The following is an 18,474-nucleotide window of genomic DNA, read 5'->3' as shown; positions in this document are numbered from 1 at the left end:
ATCAAGTGGCCAAATATCCCACTATAAAAGGCCTGGGAACCCCTCGTTCTGTCTTACCTTCTATCATCTTACCAAATCCACTCCTCTTCCTTCCTACATCAATCTTACCAATCAACTACCTCTACAACTCCAATTCACATCATAACCATGTCTGGCTACGACGGATACAACAACCAAGGCTACTACGGCCACCAGCAGCAGGGTGGTTACAACCAGGGTGGCTATGGCCAAGGTGGATACGGTCAGGGCGGATACCCCCCGCAGCAAGGATACGGCCAGCAGGGTGGCTACGACCAGTACAACCAGCACCAGCAGCACGGCGGCCAGGGTGGTGGTGCCTCTAGCGACTACTACGGCGGTGGTGGACAGTCCCAGTATGGTGAGAGCCAGTACGGCCAGCAGCACCAGGGTGGTCAGCAGTACGGCCAGGACCAGCGCGGCGAGTATGTTATCCACTAATCCCGATACTTATTATGATCTCTAGCTAATATCTTGTCTCTAGATACAACCAGGGTGCCCCCGGCGGAGCCCAGGAGGGTGAGCGTGGTCTCGGTGGTGCCATTGCCGGTGGTCTGGCGGGCGGATTTGCCGGTCACAAGGCCGATCACGGAATCCTCGGAACCATCGGTGGAGCTATCATGGGAAGCATCGCCGAGGATGCCATCAAGAAGCACAAGCACAAGGACGAGCAGCAGCAGGAATACCAGAGCGGCTATGGCGGTTACCCCCCTCAGGGTGGCTCTCAGTCCCACCACAGCGGTGGTGGCATGATGGACCAGCTCGGCGGCTTCTTCAAGCGATAGACGGTTCTCCTTCTCTATAAACCGACTGCTTTCTTTCTGTTTTATCTTTACGAATTCCCTTGCGACTACCGTGAATGACTGAAATTTCGACTTCTGCTTCGTTTCGGCCGGCCGGGTTTTGGATGAAGAATTATTGACTCGCTTTTCCTACATTTTCTTCTCATTGCTATTATTGAGATCGCTTTGCTTGTTACACATACCCGGCGCGGATGAAATTCTTAATCTTGATACCAACGCTGTATTCCAGTCTACATAGCTCTTCAGTGGTTACGTTACGAAGAATTCATACAGACTTTGGCTTCATTCCCTTTGCTCCTGAACAATTCCGTAGAATCATAATTTTACACGTAGCTCTATCCCTAGAGAGTAAATCGCGATCTGACCATCCTCCAACCGCCCACCACTTGACCGATCTTCATGCATTTGAGTTCGCCCCATGATGTTAACAGGATGAGGGGCTTCAGGTGGTGGCGGGGTGAAAGTCTCTCAACGACCCCGACCCCACCCTCGCTTTTCTGTCTGTCTCCTGCCGGAAAATAATTGAATCATTCTGAAGGTGATCAGCGAGGCCAGCGCACCCATCAACCAGTAATGTGTGCTGTAACTTCTGGTACTACTAGCAGCAGGAGTTTTCGGCCCCCCGCACAAAGATACAAAGATAGTATTGCCAGTTTAGTATCCGACAGAAACAAGAACCCGGCACATTCCAGGGAAAAATGCCTCTTTCCATTCCATTTCTCCAGTCAACCCCACGTCACACGATCTAGAGAAACAAAGAAATAGATCGATGTGAGCTCCTCGTCTTGTCTATAATACGATGGTAAAATATCTCAAGATACGTAATGCACACACACCCAAAGCGAATAGTGTAAAATTCAGCGGCCCAACGGGCTCCGTCTAATGTCCCGGCTTACTTATTCCCCCAAAACCAAAATCCCCACCTTGACATCTCGATTACCTTAAGCAGATAGATGGACTGTTATGGTGGCTGAGACTGAGCGGTTAAGGATCGGATGAATCACCCCGACACTGCAAGTTGACTTAACATATGACCTGACAAATAGCATGGTCAGGAATTGGTGAGTACGCGTGTCGCTTCAAAGGCAATTGTTTGCCTTGTTTAGGGGTCGAGAAAGTTCGGTTTCATGTATATGATCGTCGATATTTGTGTGTGTGTCGACATGCTGGTGGCTATGTGCTTACCAACCTACTCTGTACTTACTTGCAGATTGGCATTTGGGCGATTGGCTACCATGCTGAGTTCTGCATGATGGTCTAGGGGATGTAATGGTCGATTGGTGGAATCGGTGACATCTTGCCTACTCTTTCCGGGAGATATCGGAGGGCGTTGTACAGGCTTTGTTATTGGATGGTTTTGTTTGGTGTCTTATTGTCGAGTGATGGTTTGGCGGTCTGGGCGATACGCGAGTGGTGCTGTTGATTAGTTTGATGCTGTATCTCGTTGCTAGGAACTGGTAGGCAATCATGTCCATATTATTGAATTCTCTGGAACAACACCCATCGTTCAGGTGGTCTGCTGCCAATACAAAGTACGCGAGTTGTCTGAGATGCATCGGAATTGCTGGGATCGAGTTGATTTCCCCGACATCTAGAACTTGTTCCTTAAATGGCTTAGCGTATCAGTTTCCCGCCTCAGGCACCTATTGTTGCCAAGCCCGACATCAAAAGTTCGAGCGGAAGATTCCCTTGAACCAGCTGCGATAGAACAGAACTCCGGCCAACACAAGACAGTATGATTGTTCGGCAACTTGTGCGGCAAAGTGAGTTACTCCATGGATTGGGTATATTGATAGGAAATATTGATGCTGATTCCCCCGTCCCCATCCAGGCCGCCAGCTTCGGGCTCTTCCCCGTCAGTCGCGCATCTTGTCCCGATTCTCTTCCACGGAGACGACTGGCCAGACCCCAGTACAGACTATCGTTGCGGAGCAAGCACCTCAATTAGAGACGCCCGCACCGACTGTTGCAGTGCGGGAGCCTGGTACATCTGGTGCACAAGAGAGATTGGATCCGAACACGCTCCGCAGTAAGTACTGCAACATTTTAGCTGTTACGCCTGCCGCTGCCCGAAGGGAAAGCTAATATACATTCTCTGGTTCAGGAGTCAAATTCCACAGTCTCGGTAGCGATGTGACCGGCGTCTACCGGCCAGAGAGCCTCCTCAAAAACCCTCCTCAAGCCACCGACGTTACCCTCGAAATGCTCCTCGCCAACCAGACACACCTTGGACACTCGACTTCCCGCTGGAACCCCCAGAACTCGCGCTATATCTTCGGTATCAGGGAGGGAACTCACATCATCTCCCTTGATGTGACGGCGGCTTACCTCCGCCGTGCGGCTAAGGTCGTGGAGGAGGTTGCCTACCGGGGTGGATTGATTCTCTTTGCGGGCACGCGAAAGGGACAGAAGCGTGCCGTGGTCAGAGCTGCGGAATTGGCTCAGGGATATCACATTTTCGAGCGTTGGATTCCTGGCAGCTTGACCAATGGCCAGCAGATCTTGGGCCATTGCGAAAAGAAGATCGTGAACGGCTTGGATGAGACGTTGGATGATCTCTGGAAAGAGGAGTTGGAATCTTACCGTGCACTTAAGCCCGATCTTGTTGTTTGCTTGAACCCCGTCGAGAACGTTGTCCTGTTGCACGAGTGTGGTCTCAACAACGTCCCGACTATCGGTATCATCGACACCGACGCCGACCCTACCCGTGTCACATACCCGATCCCTGCGAACGACGACAGTTTGCGTTCCGTGACTCTGATTGCTGGTGTGCTGGGACGGGCAGGAGAAGTGGGTCAGCGGAGAAGATTGGCGAGAGCGCGCAAGGGTCACTTGACGTATGAACATATGGAGCCACTCCGTGTCCAAGTAGAGGAGCAGACTCTAGAGACCGCGGAAGGGCAGAAGTCAGAAGCCTCCTCCCAGGAAGTTGTCTCTGAGGGAAGCCCGCTCGAGAAGCCTAAGGAAGAGGCTTCCAAGGATGACGAATAGAGTCGAAGTGTTGCCTATTGCTCTTATTGATATCTGTCTGCCTACATCTGAACTTTCGGCTTGGGATTGTATTGTATAGGACATTGTAAATTTTCATTTTCTCTGGTGTTATATCATGTATCAACAATGCTATTTGAATTGATTTTCAGGTCTAGTCGCATGGTTCATGATAGAGTCTTGTCCATTTGCTCCCCTTGCTTGTCTGCGTGGTTCATGGCCGACCACGCCTTACGCCTGAATTGACTGCATAACAGCCAGCCTATCGCCTTGAGAGTACTTACTAATAGGTATTGTATGGAAGTTGTCTGTGTCACAGAAAGCAATTGATTCAGAACATTCTCTCTTCTATACTATTTAACGCCGCCGACATCTATCATCATGCATCCTGGGTAAACAATTTCCACCACGTATTGCTAAAAGATTTAATGGACTGTCCAAAGCAACCACAACATTCTATCTAGTTCTTCAAGGTATAAACCACGCGTCCCCGGGAGTCCTTACCCTTATACTCCACAGTCTTTCCAATATCCGACACAACGCGTCTCTCATCGCCATTATGAAGGATTATATCAAGGTCTTTCCAAGCAGGGACGAATCCAGACTTCTCATCACGAGAAAATCCAACAATGACCTTCTCCTCCGTGGAGCTATAGGTGACAGTGTACTCCGAGATGCGAGCCTCAAGCGAAATACCATCGTCTTCAAACCAAGTAGTACTGAAAACCTGGCCATGAGAACTGCCACGAGGCGGGAAGATCTCGACTCCGCGGTAATCATCGACTTCTTTCACAGCTACAGAAGCCGGGGTATCATCGCCAGGTACCCTGGTATGAACGGGTTTTCCGACGGGGATAGCACCGCCGATTCTGGCCAGAAGGGGAATACTCTTCCTCCATTCGGAGGGCACTTCCACCCATTGTCCGGAGGCGAGGTAGTTATAAGGCTCGTTCATGTTCACGTACCCGAAGTCGAACTGGTCATTCACCTTACGGGGAAGGTATAACTTGGCAACGCTCACGCCTGGCTCGTAGACACCGCCGACCATGATGGTGTCACCGAACCAGAACTGCTCATCGCCGGACTTCAGGGCCTTGGTCCATACCTCCGGGTCAGATTCATAGCCCCATCCTACCCAGCGCTGGGGCGGGGATGCGGTCAGATGGCTTTCCAGACCGAGAGAGTAGATATAGGGGAGAATCTCGTAACGACGCTTGATCGTATCCCGAACGAGAGGGGTGATCTCGGGGTACATCCACGGCTCGATAACGTCTCCGACGGAGCTGTTCCCAGGAGACGTCTTGAAGCAGTTGATGGCAAAACGAGGCGAGTGAATACCCAATTGAATCCATCTGAGCAGCAGCTCAGGAGAGGGCTGAGGTCCCTCGAACCCTCCGATATCGTGACCGCAGCACTGTAGAAGAGAGATACCTGCGCTGAGGGACAGAGCATTCGCTCCCTTCATGCCCTCCCAGCTGGTAACGTTGTCTCCGCTCCAGGTGCTGGCAGCGTAGCGCATGGTACCTGCGGTGGCACTGCGAGTCAAGACGAATGGTCTGTGGTTAGGCTCGATATTGAGAAGAGCGTCATGGGAGGCTTTGCCCATGAGTTCGGTGTGCATGGCGCGACCCCATTGTCCGACGGAGTTCTCGACGCCCTTCTTGACGGCGTCGGAGACGGTTGGCTCGTCCAAAGCCAACTTCCAGTCATCATCGGGGAGTGTGTATTCGTTGTTGTCGTTCCACATGGCGTCAATTCCGGCGCGCTTCAGGCTCTGCACGCCATCATACCACCACTTGAACGCAACAGCAGATGAAAAGTCGATGTGGCATCCATCGCCTCCTGTTGCGCCTCCAGCACTCCACAGTCGCATGTAGCCGGGCTTGCTGCTCTCAGGATCCTTGAAGAACCCGTTCCCATCGATGAGCTTCTGGAAGTCAGGGTGTGAGGCGAGCAGGAACGGCTTAATGTTGGAGAGGAGGCGGATTCCCCGACCATGGTACTTGGCAATCCACTCTTCGGGGTTGGGGAATCGGTGTTTGTTCCATGTGAAGACGTTGCGGACCTTAGGCTCGGTCTCCGCGATTGAGTATCCTGAGCTCATTTGGTGTGCGGAGCAGGGAATGCCGTGCTCTTCCAGCTTGTCTGCGAACTCCATCAATGCCTCGTGAGCAGGCGGGTCGTCAAGCATGGTGTACTTGTATCCGCCTGAGATGTATCCATATGCCCATCTGGGGACGAGGATTGGAAGACCGACAAGCTCTGCATAGGAGCGCACAACATCCTTGAGCGTCTTGCCGACGATGAGGTATTGCTCCAGTCCGCCATAGTCTTGACGGTAGACTTTGAAATGGCCCCAGAGACCATCGACCTCCGAGCCGACGGACCAGGTTCCTCTGCCATGTGTCGTGGAGAAGATGGCCACGCAACCATCAGGCGATGCCTTAATCAGCAGAGGAATGTGCTTGTATAGAGGGTCGGTGTTGTAAACATCGTATCCGAAGCTGTCAGTGGCTGAGAGCTGGAAATGGCGTCCCGTGAGGTCCATGGGAGCTCTCTTCTCGCCAAGTCCAACGTGAAGACAATCCCGGTCATGCTCGGTGTAGTGTGCAATACCAGTAGAGTCTGCGACATAGGAGCGAAGAGGCAGATCGCGATATAAGGGCTTCTCTGTGCCCTTCCACGATAGTGAGACGACCGGCGTGTTACTCCACTCAACGGACGCTGTTACATCGCCCACTTCGATTGTCTTTTGGTTCGAGCCGCCTGTTGCGGAGACATGGACGCCATCGAGACTTGTTGCCGGCTTGGTCACACTGGGGTATGGAGGGAGAGGGTGATGTTGAGAAGAGAAGGTAACTCTGAATAGGTTCTCACGAATTGGTTCAAAGGAGAAGTCAAAGGATCGCTCTTCGGGGCTTGAGCGAAGATGTACAGAGGAGGAGCTTTGAGCCCCAGTCGAAGACTCCTGATAAGTCCTGGGGACGAACTCCTTTTGAGGCATTGTTGTGTGCACTCCCTTGGTTAAGATCAATTGTGTGATTGCAAATACAACTTCAAGAATACGTTGAGAATACAACTACAGGAACCGAATCCAAGCCAGAATACCGCTCTATTTGAGTGATTCTACATGCCTCTGTTGCACCGGCATTGCGTGAGGAGTAGTGCCGTTGAGGCCCACCAACGTGGAGCTGTATAGTCGGCTTTCGGGGAGAATCTCCGACACGCCTGGCACAAGGCACTACTTTGTCCTACTTGGTTAGTGAACTTTCCCCCACACTTTGTGTTCCCCCGCGTCCCCGTGACCCACACCCGAGCAAAGCTGGAGATATTTTGTACTTTGGCCATCGCTTTTCGTGCCCGAAATCCGAAGCTAGACGCTATTCAACGTCGAGTATCTCCCCACTCCCATGAAATCGCCTGCACGGTGATGGCACGACTGGAATTCATTGGACCTCGCATCGGATAATGTCCGACCACTTCCACGTCATGTTATCCCGTGGTCTGCTGCCGGGATGGAACGACTACCTCGACGCTAAGCTTGTCATGGTCGTCGTGACGAGCCATGGCCGAGTTGATTCGCTCCCGCGTCGGGTTTGGGCTGCTTCCGTCCGGGGCTGAGGATGAGGGCTTTCCCCACGGGGTTTCCCTTTGAAGTGTATGTGTACGGTGAAGGGGGATATACTATTACCCAGTTCTGCTGTGGCCTCCGCCTGGTTTTATCTTGTCTTTAGGAAATTCTCTTCGTTTTGGATTACTCTTGTTGAAGGTTGAAGCGCTTCTTTTCACTTCTTGAAGGGCATCCGTCTTGTTAGGGCTATTTCGAGTACAGCTGGAGCACAGAAGAACAGACGAGAAACTATGTCCCACCAACAAGGGATTACACCCGCAGGCAAGACACAAGATGAGCATATTGAGTCTGTCGAGACAGCATCTCGCCGGGAGTTGCAGCATGCAAACGAATCTACTCAGGACACAGCCCTTGACCTCATGAGAGACGCGGGTCATTCGACCATCCTGACACCCGAGAACAACGCCAAAGTGCTTCGGAAGATTGATCTTAGACTTCTGCCTATTCTGCTGGGAATCTATTTTCTGCAGCAAGTTGACAAGTCGACTCTCTCATACGCGTCGGTCTTTGGTCTGGTTGAGAAGGCTCATCTACATGGGCAGGAGTACTCGTGGCTGGGGGCGGTCGTCTACCTGGTGCAACTCATTGCCCAGCCGTTTGTTGCCTATATCCTGGTCAAGGTACCTCTGGGGAAGTTCCTGGCGTGCACGACCTTTTTCTGGGGCATTGCCCTGACATGCATGACCCCAGCGAATACTTTTGCGAAGTTGTTGGTGTGTCGGATTTTCCTGGGCCTCTTTGAAGCTGGTATACGTGAGTATCCCCTTAGTCACAATAAATTCTTCTGTACTAGGGCTGAGGTTGAATTATAAGCGCCGGCGTTCATTGCAATCACGCAAATGTGGTATCGACGACGGGAGCAACCAGTCCGCCTTGGTTCATGGTATGCTATGAATGGTGTGGTGAACATGGTGAGTTAGGTCTTCAACGTACCCAAACGTCAATTATAACTACTAATGCAAACTATGATGCTAGTTTGGAAGCCTCATAACCTACGGTCTCGGCCACATTGGTTCTTCGGTCTTCGAGTCCTACCAGGTGGGTCATCTTCACCACCATCAACGCGAGATGTTAACTGTACTACAGATCATCTTCTTGTTTTTCGGGCTCATCACGATTGTTTTCTCTGCCGTTGTATTGTGAGATCTGCCGTTTCAACAGCTAAAATTGCACGCTCCTAACTTTTGATATCTAGTATCTTTATGCCGGACTCACCGATGAAGTCCAAGTTCCTTCATGAAGAAGATAAAGTTTTGGCAATTGAAAGGTACCTAAGATGCAGCTGCTGAGGAACGCGCCAAATGCTTACAAGTGTGATTAGACTTCGTATGAACCAGCAAGGTATCGAAACGCACGAGTGGAAATGGCAGCAAGTGAAAGAGACATGTCTCGACATCAAGTCATTCTTCTGGTTTGCTTTGATGTTTTCGATCTCGTTAGATAAATTCCTCCGAGCATCCAAGCGGAACATACTGACGGTATCACAGAATCCCCAGCGGCGGTATCTCGACCTTCGGGCCATTAATTATCGAAGCATTCGGCTTCAACCAATTCGATACAATTCTCTTCAATATTCCTTTCGGGGCTGTCCAACTCATCGCAACTATGGGAGGAGCGTGGATGGCAACGAAGCTTCAGATGAAGGGTCCTGTCATAGCTTTGCTTTGCTTGCCTGCCATTGCAGGATGTGTGATGTTGTTGCAGATTCCCCACGACAATCATCATAATGGGGCACTGCTTGCGGGATATTACATTGTAAGTTTCTATGATGTTGTCTGCATGTACTCGCTAATGTTTTCTAGATCTCTGTCTACCCTGGAATTAGTATGTTACAATAAACCGCGTAAACGGCTCCCAGGCTAACAGACTGTAGCACCCCTGATCTACTCGTGGTCTGCGGGTAACACAGGAGGTGAAACGAAAATGAAGCTCGTGAACGGAGTTCTACTCGTTGGACAATGTGCTGGTAACGTATGTCGAAACATGGTCAACCCAAAGAGCAGCGTCAGATACTTACATGAAACAGGTTTTAGGTTCGAATCTGTACACTACAACCGAAGCACCGCTATATAGACGTGGTCTCCTCTCCAAGTAAGCTACTCAAAGGAGTTAATGACTAATTAACTTGGTACTGATCGTGCATACAAACAGCCTCGCCATGTTCTGTGTTCTCATCCTGCTTTGCGTGTAAGCCCTCCACACCCTACATTAGCTTCACCTACTCATCTACTCCTAGATTGAACATGGGATACCTCTTTCTTCTCAACAAGAAACACGAGAAGACGCGAGTGAGCATGGGAAAGAGCGCAAAGATCATCGACCACTCCATGCAAGCTGTAGGAGCAGTCACCATCGACAAGACCGAAGTACCTCAGCCGATGCTTAGCGAAGACAATGCGTTCAAGGACCTGACGGACTGGGAGAACGAGGAATTTGTCTATGTATACTAAGAGCGGGCTCTCCGCGCCAATGAAGTCAGGAACGGTGGAATGTTTTATGGAATATGCGGGTTATGTTTATAGCGTTCACTTGTGTTCATGTTTTCAGTCTATGAATGGTATCTGATTCTGGCAACATTAACAACATACTACTGTAGTTCCAATAAGCCACCTCAGTGGTAAAGAATTAGACAGTCAACGAATTAAACCCAACCCGCCCTCCAGTAGTCACTCCCAATAGCCGACTCGGCAATCCCCCGGCGACGGCGTGGGGCCCCGCCTTTTCATCTCATGCCATCCCGTTTCTATTTACCCCATCCCAAACCGCCTCCTTCTGCGACGATCAGTGCGCACACCCTGCATAAATTGATCCATTCTTATCTATAGCTTAGCACGGGCATCTATACCTATTCGGAGAGTAGTTATGGACTCAGATGAGGAATCTTCCTGCGCGGTATCCGCTCCGGTTGGGAAGAAGCGTATTCCGGTATGTATGCTTGGCTTGACCCCTAGGTCTCCTGCGAAATTAATCTTCATGCTCATGTTGCGGGCAATACGCTGGTGGCGGAGCTACTATTTGGAAGTACCGAATATAGCTAACATATCAATATACGGTATAGAAAGCGTGTACCTCTTGTCGACAGTCGAAAGTAAGTCATCTTTCGTACCACTAAGTTTGTGACTGCATTTTGGGGTTGTATTGCATTTACTCATATGTAGTGTTGTATAGGTGAAATGTGATGGTAAACGACCGTGTACAAGGTATGATGCACTAAGAAAATAGTAAGATGAGTTAGTATGCTAACGAAGATGAATAGATGTAAGCGGGCAAGGAAACAGTGTGTATTCTTTGAGATTCCGAAGGATCCTGCTGTTTTGTATGTACTTTTCATCCAATTCTTTCCTAATCAACCTTGGTGAAGCTGTCGTGTGTTGACTATAATATCATGTCCAGACGCCTGGAGAACGTTGAAGCAGAAGTACAGCGTCTACGGGAGCAATTAAGCAATGTGAATGAGCTACTACTCCGTCAATCTACACAGCAGCAACAGCAAATTGCTGTCACGTCTCCGGCTTCAGCTCATGTCATGTCTGATCCTGGGACAATGCCGACGTTTCTCGCTACAGATGGTCTGGGTGGGTATCATCATCATCATCATCACCATTGGCGAGGGGTAAGGTATCCTGTGACCCATAGGGATCATGATGCTGGCGTGTTTCAGTTTCCGACTCCTGGAATGGAGGCTGCTCGGCCTACCCGGTCGCGACGTTCAGGATTCGATATCAGGGAAGAGCCAATATTGGATTTCATCAGTAGGGGGATGATGACGGCTGATCAGGCTATGTCGTGCTTTAGGACGTATGTTGCTGTGCATGTTGGGTGTTGGTGTCTGGGACGCCGTTTGCTAACCCGCGGTATAGGTTCTTTCAGGGCTGTGTATGTGATTCTTTTCATTCAGTCATGATATATGAGGCTCATACGTAGGGGTGTTTAGGATAGGTATATCCCGGTCTTCGATCCAGATATTGACACCTTCAACTCTGTGCGCGCACGCAGTAGCATTTTGCTCAATGCTATTTGCACGATTGGCAGTCGGGTTGAGATCAGTATGCTTACCGCCGGATAAATGGACAAGTGACAAACCACTGACAATTCCAGGGTCCGGATCTCAGATCCCTGATCTATTACATGCTGAACTCAAAAGATCGATAAATGTGGTCATTCAAAACAAAAACCTCAATTGTTTGGAATCGGTGCAAGCATTGCTCATTGTAGCCTGCTACTCCGCCGAACGGTCCTTGATCCTATCGTTTGCAACTAGAATGGCCTTGGATCTGGGCCTGGATGAAGCATTCGAGGAACTGATACAGAGACTGACGATGAAAGAGACCGAAGGGATTCATGATATGTCTGGTGTGGTGGTAGATGACGAAGAGCGCGCTTTGATGCGTAAATCTAGGACGTGGTTTGGTCTTTTGGTGCTTGATCACATGTGAGTCCACGATGTAAGCCAGGTACATGCGCATGCTAAGAAGAAATCAACAGATTCCACGTCGACGGTGGGAAGCCTCCTGGTATCCGGGTGACAGGGAATGCACATCGATGTCGCATTTTGCTTCGTCATCGTACGTCTACTGTCTTGGATTTGCGGCTGTTTTCTCAGGTGGAGGTGAGTTTGCCTGCCTCAAAGTTATTGCCCCTTAGTAACTAGTATTGAACAGTTGAACATCATACGTGGTAAACCTCCCCTAATCCCAGAGTCTCTGATTAATTGGTTGACGAGATTATAGCAAGAGTCAACGATACTCTAGACGCCAAAGAAACGCTCCAAAGATCGGATATCACAGAGTTTGTACACGAAGCCAAGGTAGATCTCGATCTCTGGTTTGAGTAAGTTAACATCCCCTCCATGGCACATTACACACCCACTAATTTCAACCAGCGACTGGCTACGCATAATCGGTACCACCTCCACCATATAGCACCATGCTCAAATCAGATGATAACCTCTACTAACAGAAACAGAAAACTCCCCCACAGCCACCCAAGAACGCCCCTTCCTCCTGGCGGCGCTACGAGTCCAAAAATGCTGGGCCGAGTTAATCCTGCACTGCAAAGCGCTCCGTTCCATGGGCGTAGGAAACGTCGCGTACATACTATCCTTGCCTCCCAAGCCCTAACCCACATCCACGTCTACCTAGTACTAACACGTAGCATATACATCCAGAGAAATGTCCCCAATCGAACAAACCATCCTCCTAACCGCCAAATCCAGCGCCCGAAAACACCTCCGCCTAATCAGCCTCGAACCCGACTTCTACCTCGCCAAACTCAAGTACGCCATGGATTTCGTCTGGGCCAAATGCGCCTTTTGCTTCCTCTTACTCCTGAAATTATCACGTCTCCTTCCAGAACGGAAAGAAGAACACACGGAACTTCTAGATCATGGAAATAGACTTCTGGATGAGCTAACCAGGACTAACGGGGAATCGGCCACAACGGCAGCAGCAGCAGCGACGACAACAACAACAACAGGGATAGGAAATAACAATAATATCTACATGCAGATATTACGATTGAGTATTGAAAAATATAGTCGTGTGTTGCAGGAAAGGGAGGTGAATGATGTCCCGATTGGGGAAACAGGAGTAGGCGGCGGAAATGTGGGAGGAGATACTAATCAACCGGGCACTAATGCGATGACGCCATTTTGGGAATTATTTGATGCGCAGGCCGATCTGCAGAGTTTTGTGCCGGAGCAGTTTGTTAGGGAGTGGGATTTTCCGGGCTTGGATCTGTTTTATTTTCCGACTGCGTGGCAGGATTTCTTTGGGGATTTTTCGTTGGCGGTCTAATTCGAATATTTGTGGTAGTTTGGTTGTTGTGAGATTGGATAATGTGGAAGTCTGCGCAGATTTGGTAGATGGTGAAAAAAGGAATCATCATATCATATCATATTGAGCTGGCCAAGTGTTGAAATCCTGAATGCTTGCCAGAAGGAAGAACTTTCTATAAACCATGCAATTTAACATTGTTTTGAAAAGGATGACGTCTAAGCGGAACTTTTCCTCCAGTGCCTGTTGAATGAAAGAAAACTAAAACGGGGATATCGAAACCCTAAAGACCACCGAACTTGGACACACATTGACGACGTGTTGGGTATTATTTTATTTAGGTTCTGTGCTAAGTCGATGGCGAAGTAGTTTAGCCCAGGGCTCTCATGGTGAGCTCGACACTGTAACGCATATTAGTAACCTAAACATAAAGACGGAGAGTAAGCAGAGGTGAGGGATAAACGTACACAGCAAAAGTACCCGCCGACACTGGCATAGCCCTAAGCAGGGTAGGACCAATACCCTTCCAGAAGCCGGCCAGACCCTCAACAGCATACGTCTTCTTGAAGCAGTCGGTCATGCTCTTGAACTGCTGCTGGGCGCCGAAGCCGTCGCACTGCATCTTACTCTTGACCACGTCAAAGGGGTAGCTGGACAGCCAGAGCGCCTCACCGGCCAGACCACCGTAGGTAGCGACCTTCAAGCTGGAGATGTCCTCGCGCTTGACGTTGTTGCGCTTGGCGTCCTGGTTCATGAGGTACTCAAAAGCCAGGAACCAGGTTCCGTAGGCCTGGGCTTCACGGAAGTAGGTGACGTTCTGGCCGCGGAAGAGACCCTTGAGGACACCGCCCTGGTTGCAGAGCTTGCGGATACAGTCGATGGGACCGTTGTACAGACGGTCAGCTCCGTGGGGCTGGGTTTGCAGACGGATACGGACGTGCTCGATGGGGCCAGACAGGAAAGAGTTGGTGAGACCGGCAAAACTACCGGCCATGTAGTACTGGGTGTAGGAGAGAGTGCTGTCGGCATACTTCTTCTTGTTGAGCTTCTCAAGACGTCTGCGGGCTTCGTGGAAAGCACCGAATTGAACGCTGACCTGTGGGCGGTAAGTATGAGTAAGGGACTAATGCTTGGTTCTGATGGGGTGCTTACGCAGGCACCGATTCCGATCAACGGAGTCAGGGTACCCTTGTAGAAGGCGAAGGGGCCCTCATTCTTCAGGATCTTGGTGGCGCAGTCCAGAGCACTAGAGTACTGAGTGGTGGTTTGCAGGCGGACCTTGACAATGTCTGTTCATTGTTAGGAGAACTCTCGGGTTTGAGAGAGAGGCTACCCACCGAAAGGTTGTCCTGTGCATCGTTAGTCTGTGCTCTAAGTAGAGGTTTGTGGTAAGGACGAGGGACAATCCAGATAAGACATGGGAACGCAATGCGCCAGCACATTCTCACCGCACTTGAGCAATCCATATAACGGAGAACATGCGCGCGCAATGGCATCGGGGATGGTATATGTTGAAGGAATATGAAGCAATAATTATGACATACCAAGAAGCACCTGAGCAATTCCACCAGCAGCACCAGCACCCAAATCCTTGAGGGTGCGAAGGGTTCCGCCCCCCTTCTGCATGTCCTCGAATGCCTCGGACTCCATTGCGGGGAAGTATTACAGGTTCGGGAAACTGAAAGTTGAAAGGAGATCGAGTCGCAGAGGCAAGGACGGAATCGCACCAAACGACGCAGCTGATCTCTTAATCCCGAGAACCCAGGAGACCGTGTATGGACAGAGAGAAGGAGGAAGAGACGGAGCTTATCCAAAGACGAGAAAGAAGAGCGCAATTGATGTCGCAAAAGGGCGCTCGCCTCCGATTCGGCGATGGCGCCGAGCGCACGTGAGGCGGAAAACTGGCGGACCCGCGGGCTGAGTCAGCAGGCGGCGTACGGGCGGATACACCACTGTTACTTTGATTACTTACGGCGCCGATGTTCTTCTCCGCAGTTTTGGCGCCGAGGGTTTCGCTGTAAGCAACGACAACACATCATGCACAGGCGGGCTGCTTTGGAAGTAAGTTCCAATGCTTTCTTATCTGCTAGCTCTGTATCTAACACTCTATCTTCATTTTCAGCTATCCCGCCGTCACGGTGTCGAATGGTCGTGCGCAACCGCCCGCAGAAATGCTGCCTTCGTCCCGGTAGTAGGCTTGGTTCCTCGACGGCATTTTCGAATTTCTCCTCTTCGCCTCGATTCTTCTGAATCTTCGCCATCGAACAGTCCCGGTGACCCAGTTGCAGGTACAAGCTCCAGCCCTGCACCTTCAGGGCCGAAATTCGGTAATCGTTGGGGAAGCAAAACGCAGAGACCGCTTGGGCTGAGTCCGGCGGAGCAAGCCATCCGAGACTCATTAGTCGCAAAGAAGCAACAAGAAGAACAACAACAGCGGAAACAAGTACAGAGACAAGAGCAAGAGCAGCAACGTAAAGAAAGGCAGCAGCAATCGCAACAACGATGGAAGGAAGGGCGGTCCCAGGGCCGCATGGAAGAACAATGGCCGAGCACGAGATGGCGTGATTCCGGCTTCAAGCCCAGGCAATCCGATGCCTTCCCCAGGCGGCGTTCGGGTCATAACAATGAGGATAAGGAAAGCCTGTCCCTCCAACCCGACAGATCACTCGAGGTCAACGTCAACAAGGTGCCCAAGCACAAGCGGTCGACAAGTTGGACATGCCCGGACTGTCAGACGAGGTGTTACGGACAGCATACCGTCTGCCCGCACTGCAAAGCAGCCAGACCAAACCTGCACGAGGGGCCGCAACGGCACCGAGCCTCACACCGCCATCGCCACGCAGACGAGGAAGCAACAAAGATTCGGAAATTGGGCCAGTCTGTCTTGTCTGAGAAGGATGGCGGGAATGCTGAAGGGCTCCGCCCAAGGGAAGCAGCCTTCAGGGGTTACATGGCAAGCCAAGGACAATTTGCCGGCCCACGGCCTGTGTTCGACTCTAATGTCGATGAAGAAATATCCGCCCAAGAAGCCAGGGAAGCAAGGAAAAAGGAAATAGAGGCAAGAAAAGAAGAGAGGGAGGCAAAGAAAGAAGGAAGGAAAGCGCAGCAGCAGTCTGAGGAAGACAAGCAGGAAAAGAAGCCTGCTGACCCTTGGACCTGGGATGCGTCATCTTTGAAGAATATCAAAGTACGTGAAGATGAAGTCCCAGAATCGAAGCCAAAACGGAAAGTCAGTCGCAAGCAACGCGAGTCCGGTAGGGATGAGGAGGATCTATTTGACGAGGACGAGGAGTCTCAACGCCGGAAGCGTCGCGAAGAGAAAAAGCGCTTGAAGAAGGAGAAAGCGCGCAAGAAGGGGATGCAAGCTACTATCAGCCCTCTCTATCTCCCCGAGTTCATTAGCGTCAGCACTCTTGCAGACGTCATTGGCGTCCGTCCCGCACAGTTTGTTAAACGCATGGAGGAGATGGGCTTCGACGACGTTACGTATGATCATGTCCTTGATGCAGAAACTGCCGGCCTGATTGCCTCTGAATACAACTATGAACCCATTTTCGATACTGGCGAGGGTGACTTGACCGCAGCGCCAGAGCCGGAAGATAAGTCAAATCTACCTGTCAGGCCCCCGGTCGTGACGATCATGGGGCACGTTGACCACGGTAAAACCACCATCCTAGACTGGCTTCGCAAGTCCTCGATTGTCGCAACAGAGCACGGAGGTATCACTCAGCACATCGGTGCATTCTCGGTGGCTATGCCTTCCGGGAAGACCATCACCTTCTTGGATACCCCTGGTCACGCTGCTTTCTTGGATATGCGCCGTCGTGGTGCGGACGTGACCGACATTGTGGTCCTTGTGGTTGCGGGGGATGACAGCGTCAAACCTCAAACGATTGAGGCGATTAAGCATGCCACTTCTGCCAATGTCCCTATCATTGTTGCCATGAGCAAGATGGACAAGGAAGGCGTCAATCCTGACAGGGTCAAACAGGATCTCTCGATCCACGGTGTACACGTCGAAGATTTTGGTGGTGACGTACAAGCAATCGGTGTGAGTGGAAAGACCGGCCAGGGAATGCTGGAGCTTGAAGAAGCAATTATCACCTTGTCAGAAGTGCTCGACCACCGGGCTGACCCCCAGGGTCACGTCGAAGGATGGGTTATCGAGGCCACTACCAAGAGCTATGGCCGTGTAGCTACCGTACTTGTCCGGCGGGGAACGCTGCGGACCGGAGATATCATTGTTGCTGGCACCACCTGGGCGCGTGTGCGCACACTTCGGAACGAAGCTGGCCAGACAGTTCTCGAAGCCACTCCCGGCATGCCAGTGGAGGTTGATGGCTGGCGAGAGCAGCCCTCGGCGGGCACTGAGCTTTTGCAGGCTGACGATGAGCAGCACGCTAAGAGTGTCGTGGACTACCGGTTGGAACGGGCTGAGACACAGAAACTGAGTGAAGACATGACCGCCATCAACGAAGCGCGTCGTGAAAAGCTAGAGAAACGCCGCCAAGAAGAGGCTGGGGCGGACCAGGCCGAGGAGACCGTACAATCTGGCCCCAAGCCGGTGCAGTTCATCATCAAGGCCGACGTTGGTGGCTCGGCAGAGGCCGTTCTCAACTCAGTCACCGCTGTCGGTAACAACGAAGTGTATGCCAATGTACTTCGCTCTGAAGTAGGCCCGATTAGTGAGTTTGACATTGAGCATGCGGCCACGGCCAATGGCCACATTATCTCATTCAACATGCCCATCGAGCCTGCGATCTCACGGATGGCGGAGAAGCGCGGCGTCAATATCATGAATCACAACATCATCTACAAACTCATTGATGACGTCAAGAGCATTCTGAGTGAGCAGCTGGCACCAAACGTCAGCCAGCGTGTGACAGGAGAAGCAGAGATCGGACAAATCTTCGAGATCACGGTCAAGGGACGTAACAAGACAGCCATCGCAGGATGCAAGGTGCGTAATGGAACGATCAATCGGGCCAGGAAGGTTCGCGTGATCCGAGGTCAGGAGACAATCTATGATGGTAAGTTGAATCCCTCAATGGCATGTTGCTTCTATGGCAAATGACTAACTAGCTGCAGGCTCGATCACGTCTCTAAAGAACGTCAAGAAGGACGTAACGGAGATGCGCAAAGACACGGAATGTGGTATCGGCTTCGATGGCTGGACCGACTTTGCCGTTGGCGACCACATCCAATGCTATGAGGAAGTCTTCGAGAAGAGATACCTGTGATCGACACTTCGGCTTCATAT

At 51.0% G+C, this 18,474-nt stretch overlaps 7 protein-coding genes across 7 annotated transcripts; 5 read left to right on the top strand and 2 right to left on the bottom strand.

The window, feature by feature from the left end:
• Nucleotides 1-31: 31 nt before the first annotated feature.
• Nucleotides 32-1,106, top strand: hel10 (putative high expression lethality protein Hel10). The gene is made up of 2 exons (XM_026766753.1): nucleotides 32-443; nucleotides 503-1,106. The coding sequence occupies exons 1-2, from the start codon at nucleotides 148-150 to the stop codon at nucleotides 801-803; spliced, it is 597 nt and encodes a 198-aa protein (XP_026624954.1). The 5' UTR covers nucleotides 32-147; the 3' UTR covers nucleotides 804-1,106.
• Nucleotides 1,107-2,524: 1,418 nt separating this feature from the next.
• Nucleotides 2,525-4,020, top strand: BDQ94DRAFT_146043 (mitochondrial 37S ribosomal protein uS2m). Its single transcript, XM_026766752.1, has 3 exons — nucleotides 2,525-2,584; nucleotides 2,653-2,850; nucleotides 2,926-4,020. Exons 1-3 carry the CDS (start codon nucleotides 2,557-2,559, stop codon nucleotides 3,810-3,812), a joined length of 1,113 nt encoding a protein of 370 aa, XP_026624953.1. The 5' UTR covers nucleotides 2,525-2,556; the 3' UTR covers nucleotides 3,813-4,020.
• Nucleotides 4,021-4,152: 132 nt separating this feature from the next.
• BDQ94DRAFT_180074 (putative alpha-glucosidase) lies at nucleotides 4,153-6,813 on the bottom strand (the record flags this gene model as incomplete). Its single annotated transcript, XM_026773541.1, has 1 exon — nucleotides 4,153-6,813. The coding sequence occupies one exon, from the start codon at nucleotides 6,811-6,813 to the stop codon at nucleotides 4,270-4,272; it is 2,544 nt and encodes an 847-aa protein (XP_026624952.1). The 3' UTR covers nucleotides 4,153-4,269.
• Nucleotides 6,814-7,387: 574 nt separating this feature from the next.
• On the top strand, nucleotides 7,388-10,011 carry BDQ94DRAFT_180071 (putative MFS transporter). Its single transcript, XM_026773540.1, has 12 exons — nucleotides 7,388-8,193; nucleotides 8,254-8,351; nucleotides 8,416-8,478; nucleotides 8,527-8,579; nucleotides 8,636-8,707; nucleotides 8,762-8,875; nucleotides 8,928-9,195; nucleotides 9,243-9,264; nucleotides 9,314-9,411; nucleotides 9,467-9,531; nucleotides 9,592-9,627; nucleotides 9,677-10,011. The coding sequence occupies exons 1-12, from the start codon at nucleotides 7,671-7,673 to the stop codon at nucleotides 9,888-9,890; spliced, it is 1,626 nt and encodes a 541-aa protein (XP_026624951.1). The 5' UTR covers nucleotides 7,388-7,670; the 3' UTR covers nucleotides 9,891-10,011.
• Nucleotides 10,012-10,302: 291 nt separating this feature from the next.
• On the top strand, nucleotides 10,303-13,235 carry BDQ94DRAFT_180068 (putative C6 transcription factor; the record flags this gene model as incomplete). Its single annotated transcript, XM_026773539.1, has 13 exons — nucleotides 10,303-10,365; nucleotides 10,499-10,528; nucleotides 10,609-10,640; nucleotides 10,697-10,756; nucleotides 10,834-11,238; nucleotides 11,301-11,316; nucleotides 11,375-11,486; nucleotides 11,539-11,872; nucleotides 11,926-12,049; nucleotides 12,164-12,270; nucleotides 12,323-12,342; nucleotides 12,406-12,529; nucleotides 12,608-13,235. The coding sequence occupies 13 exons, from the start codon at nucleotides 10,303-10,305 to the stop codon at nucleotides 13,233-13,235; spliced, it is 2,055 nt and encodes a 684-aa protein (XP_026624950.1).
• Nucleotides 12,885-15,042, bottom strand: BDQ94DRAFT_146037 (putative mitochondrial carrier protein (Ymc1)). Its single transcript, XM_026766751.1, has 5 exons — nucleotides 14,759-15,042; nucleotides 14,552-14,563; nucleotides 14,367-14,503; nucleotides 13,682-14,310; nucleotides 12,885-13,615 (listed from the first exon to the last, which is right to left on the bottom strand). Exons 1-5 carry the CDS (start codon nucleotides 14,862-14,864, stop codon nucleotides 13,585-13,587), a joined length of 915 nt encoding a protein of 304 aa, XP_026624949.1. The 5' UTR covers nucleotides 14,865-15,042; the 3' UTR covers nucleotides 12,885-13,584.
• Nucleotides 15,043-15,223: 181 nt separating this feature from the next.
• BDQ94DRAFT_180064 (translation initiation factor 2) lies at nucleotides 15,224-18,454 on the top strand (the record flags this gene model as incomplete). The annotated part of the gene is made up of 3 exons (XM_026773538.1): nucleotides 15,224-15,275; nucleotides 15,337-18,244; nucleotides 18,303-18,454. Exons 1-3 carry the CDS (start codon nucleotides 15,252-15,254, stop codon nucleotides 18,452-18,454), a joined length of 3,084 nt encoding a protein of 1,027 aa, XP_026624948.1. The 5' UTR covers nucleotides 15,224-15,251.
• Between the last annotated feature and the right edge of the window lie 20 nt (nucleotides 18,455-18,474).

Source organism: Aspergillus welwitschiae, assembly GCF_003344945.1.
Source record: "Aspergillus welwitschiae strain CBS 139.54b unplaced genomic scaffold BDQ94scaffold_21, whole genome shotgun sequence".
Classification (NCBI taxonomy): Eukaryota; Fungi; Ascomycota; class Eurotiomycetes; order Eurotiales; family Aspergillaceae; genus Aspergillus; species Aspergillus welwitschiae.
This window is presented reverse-complemented; position numbering and strand designations above follow the sequence as displayed.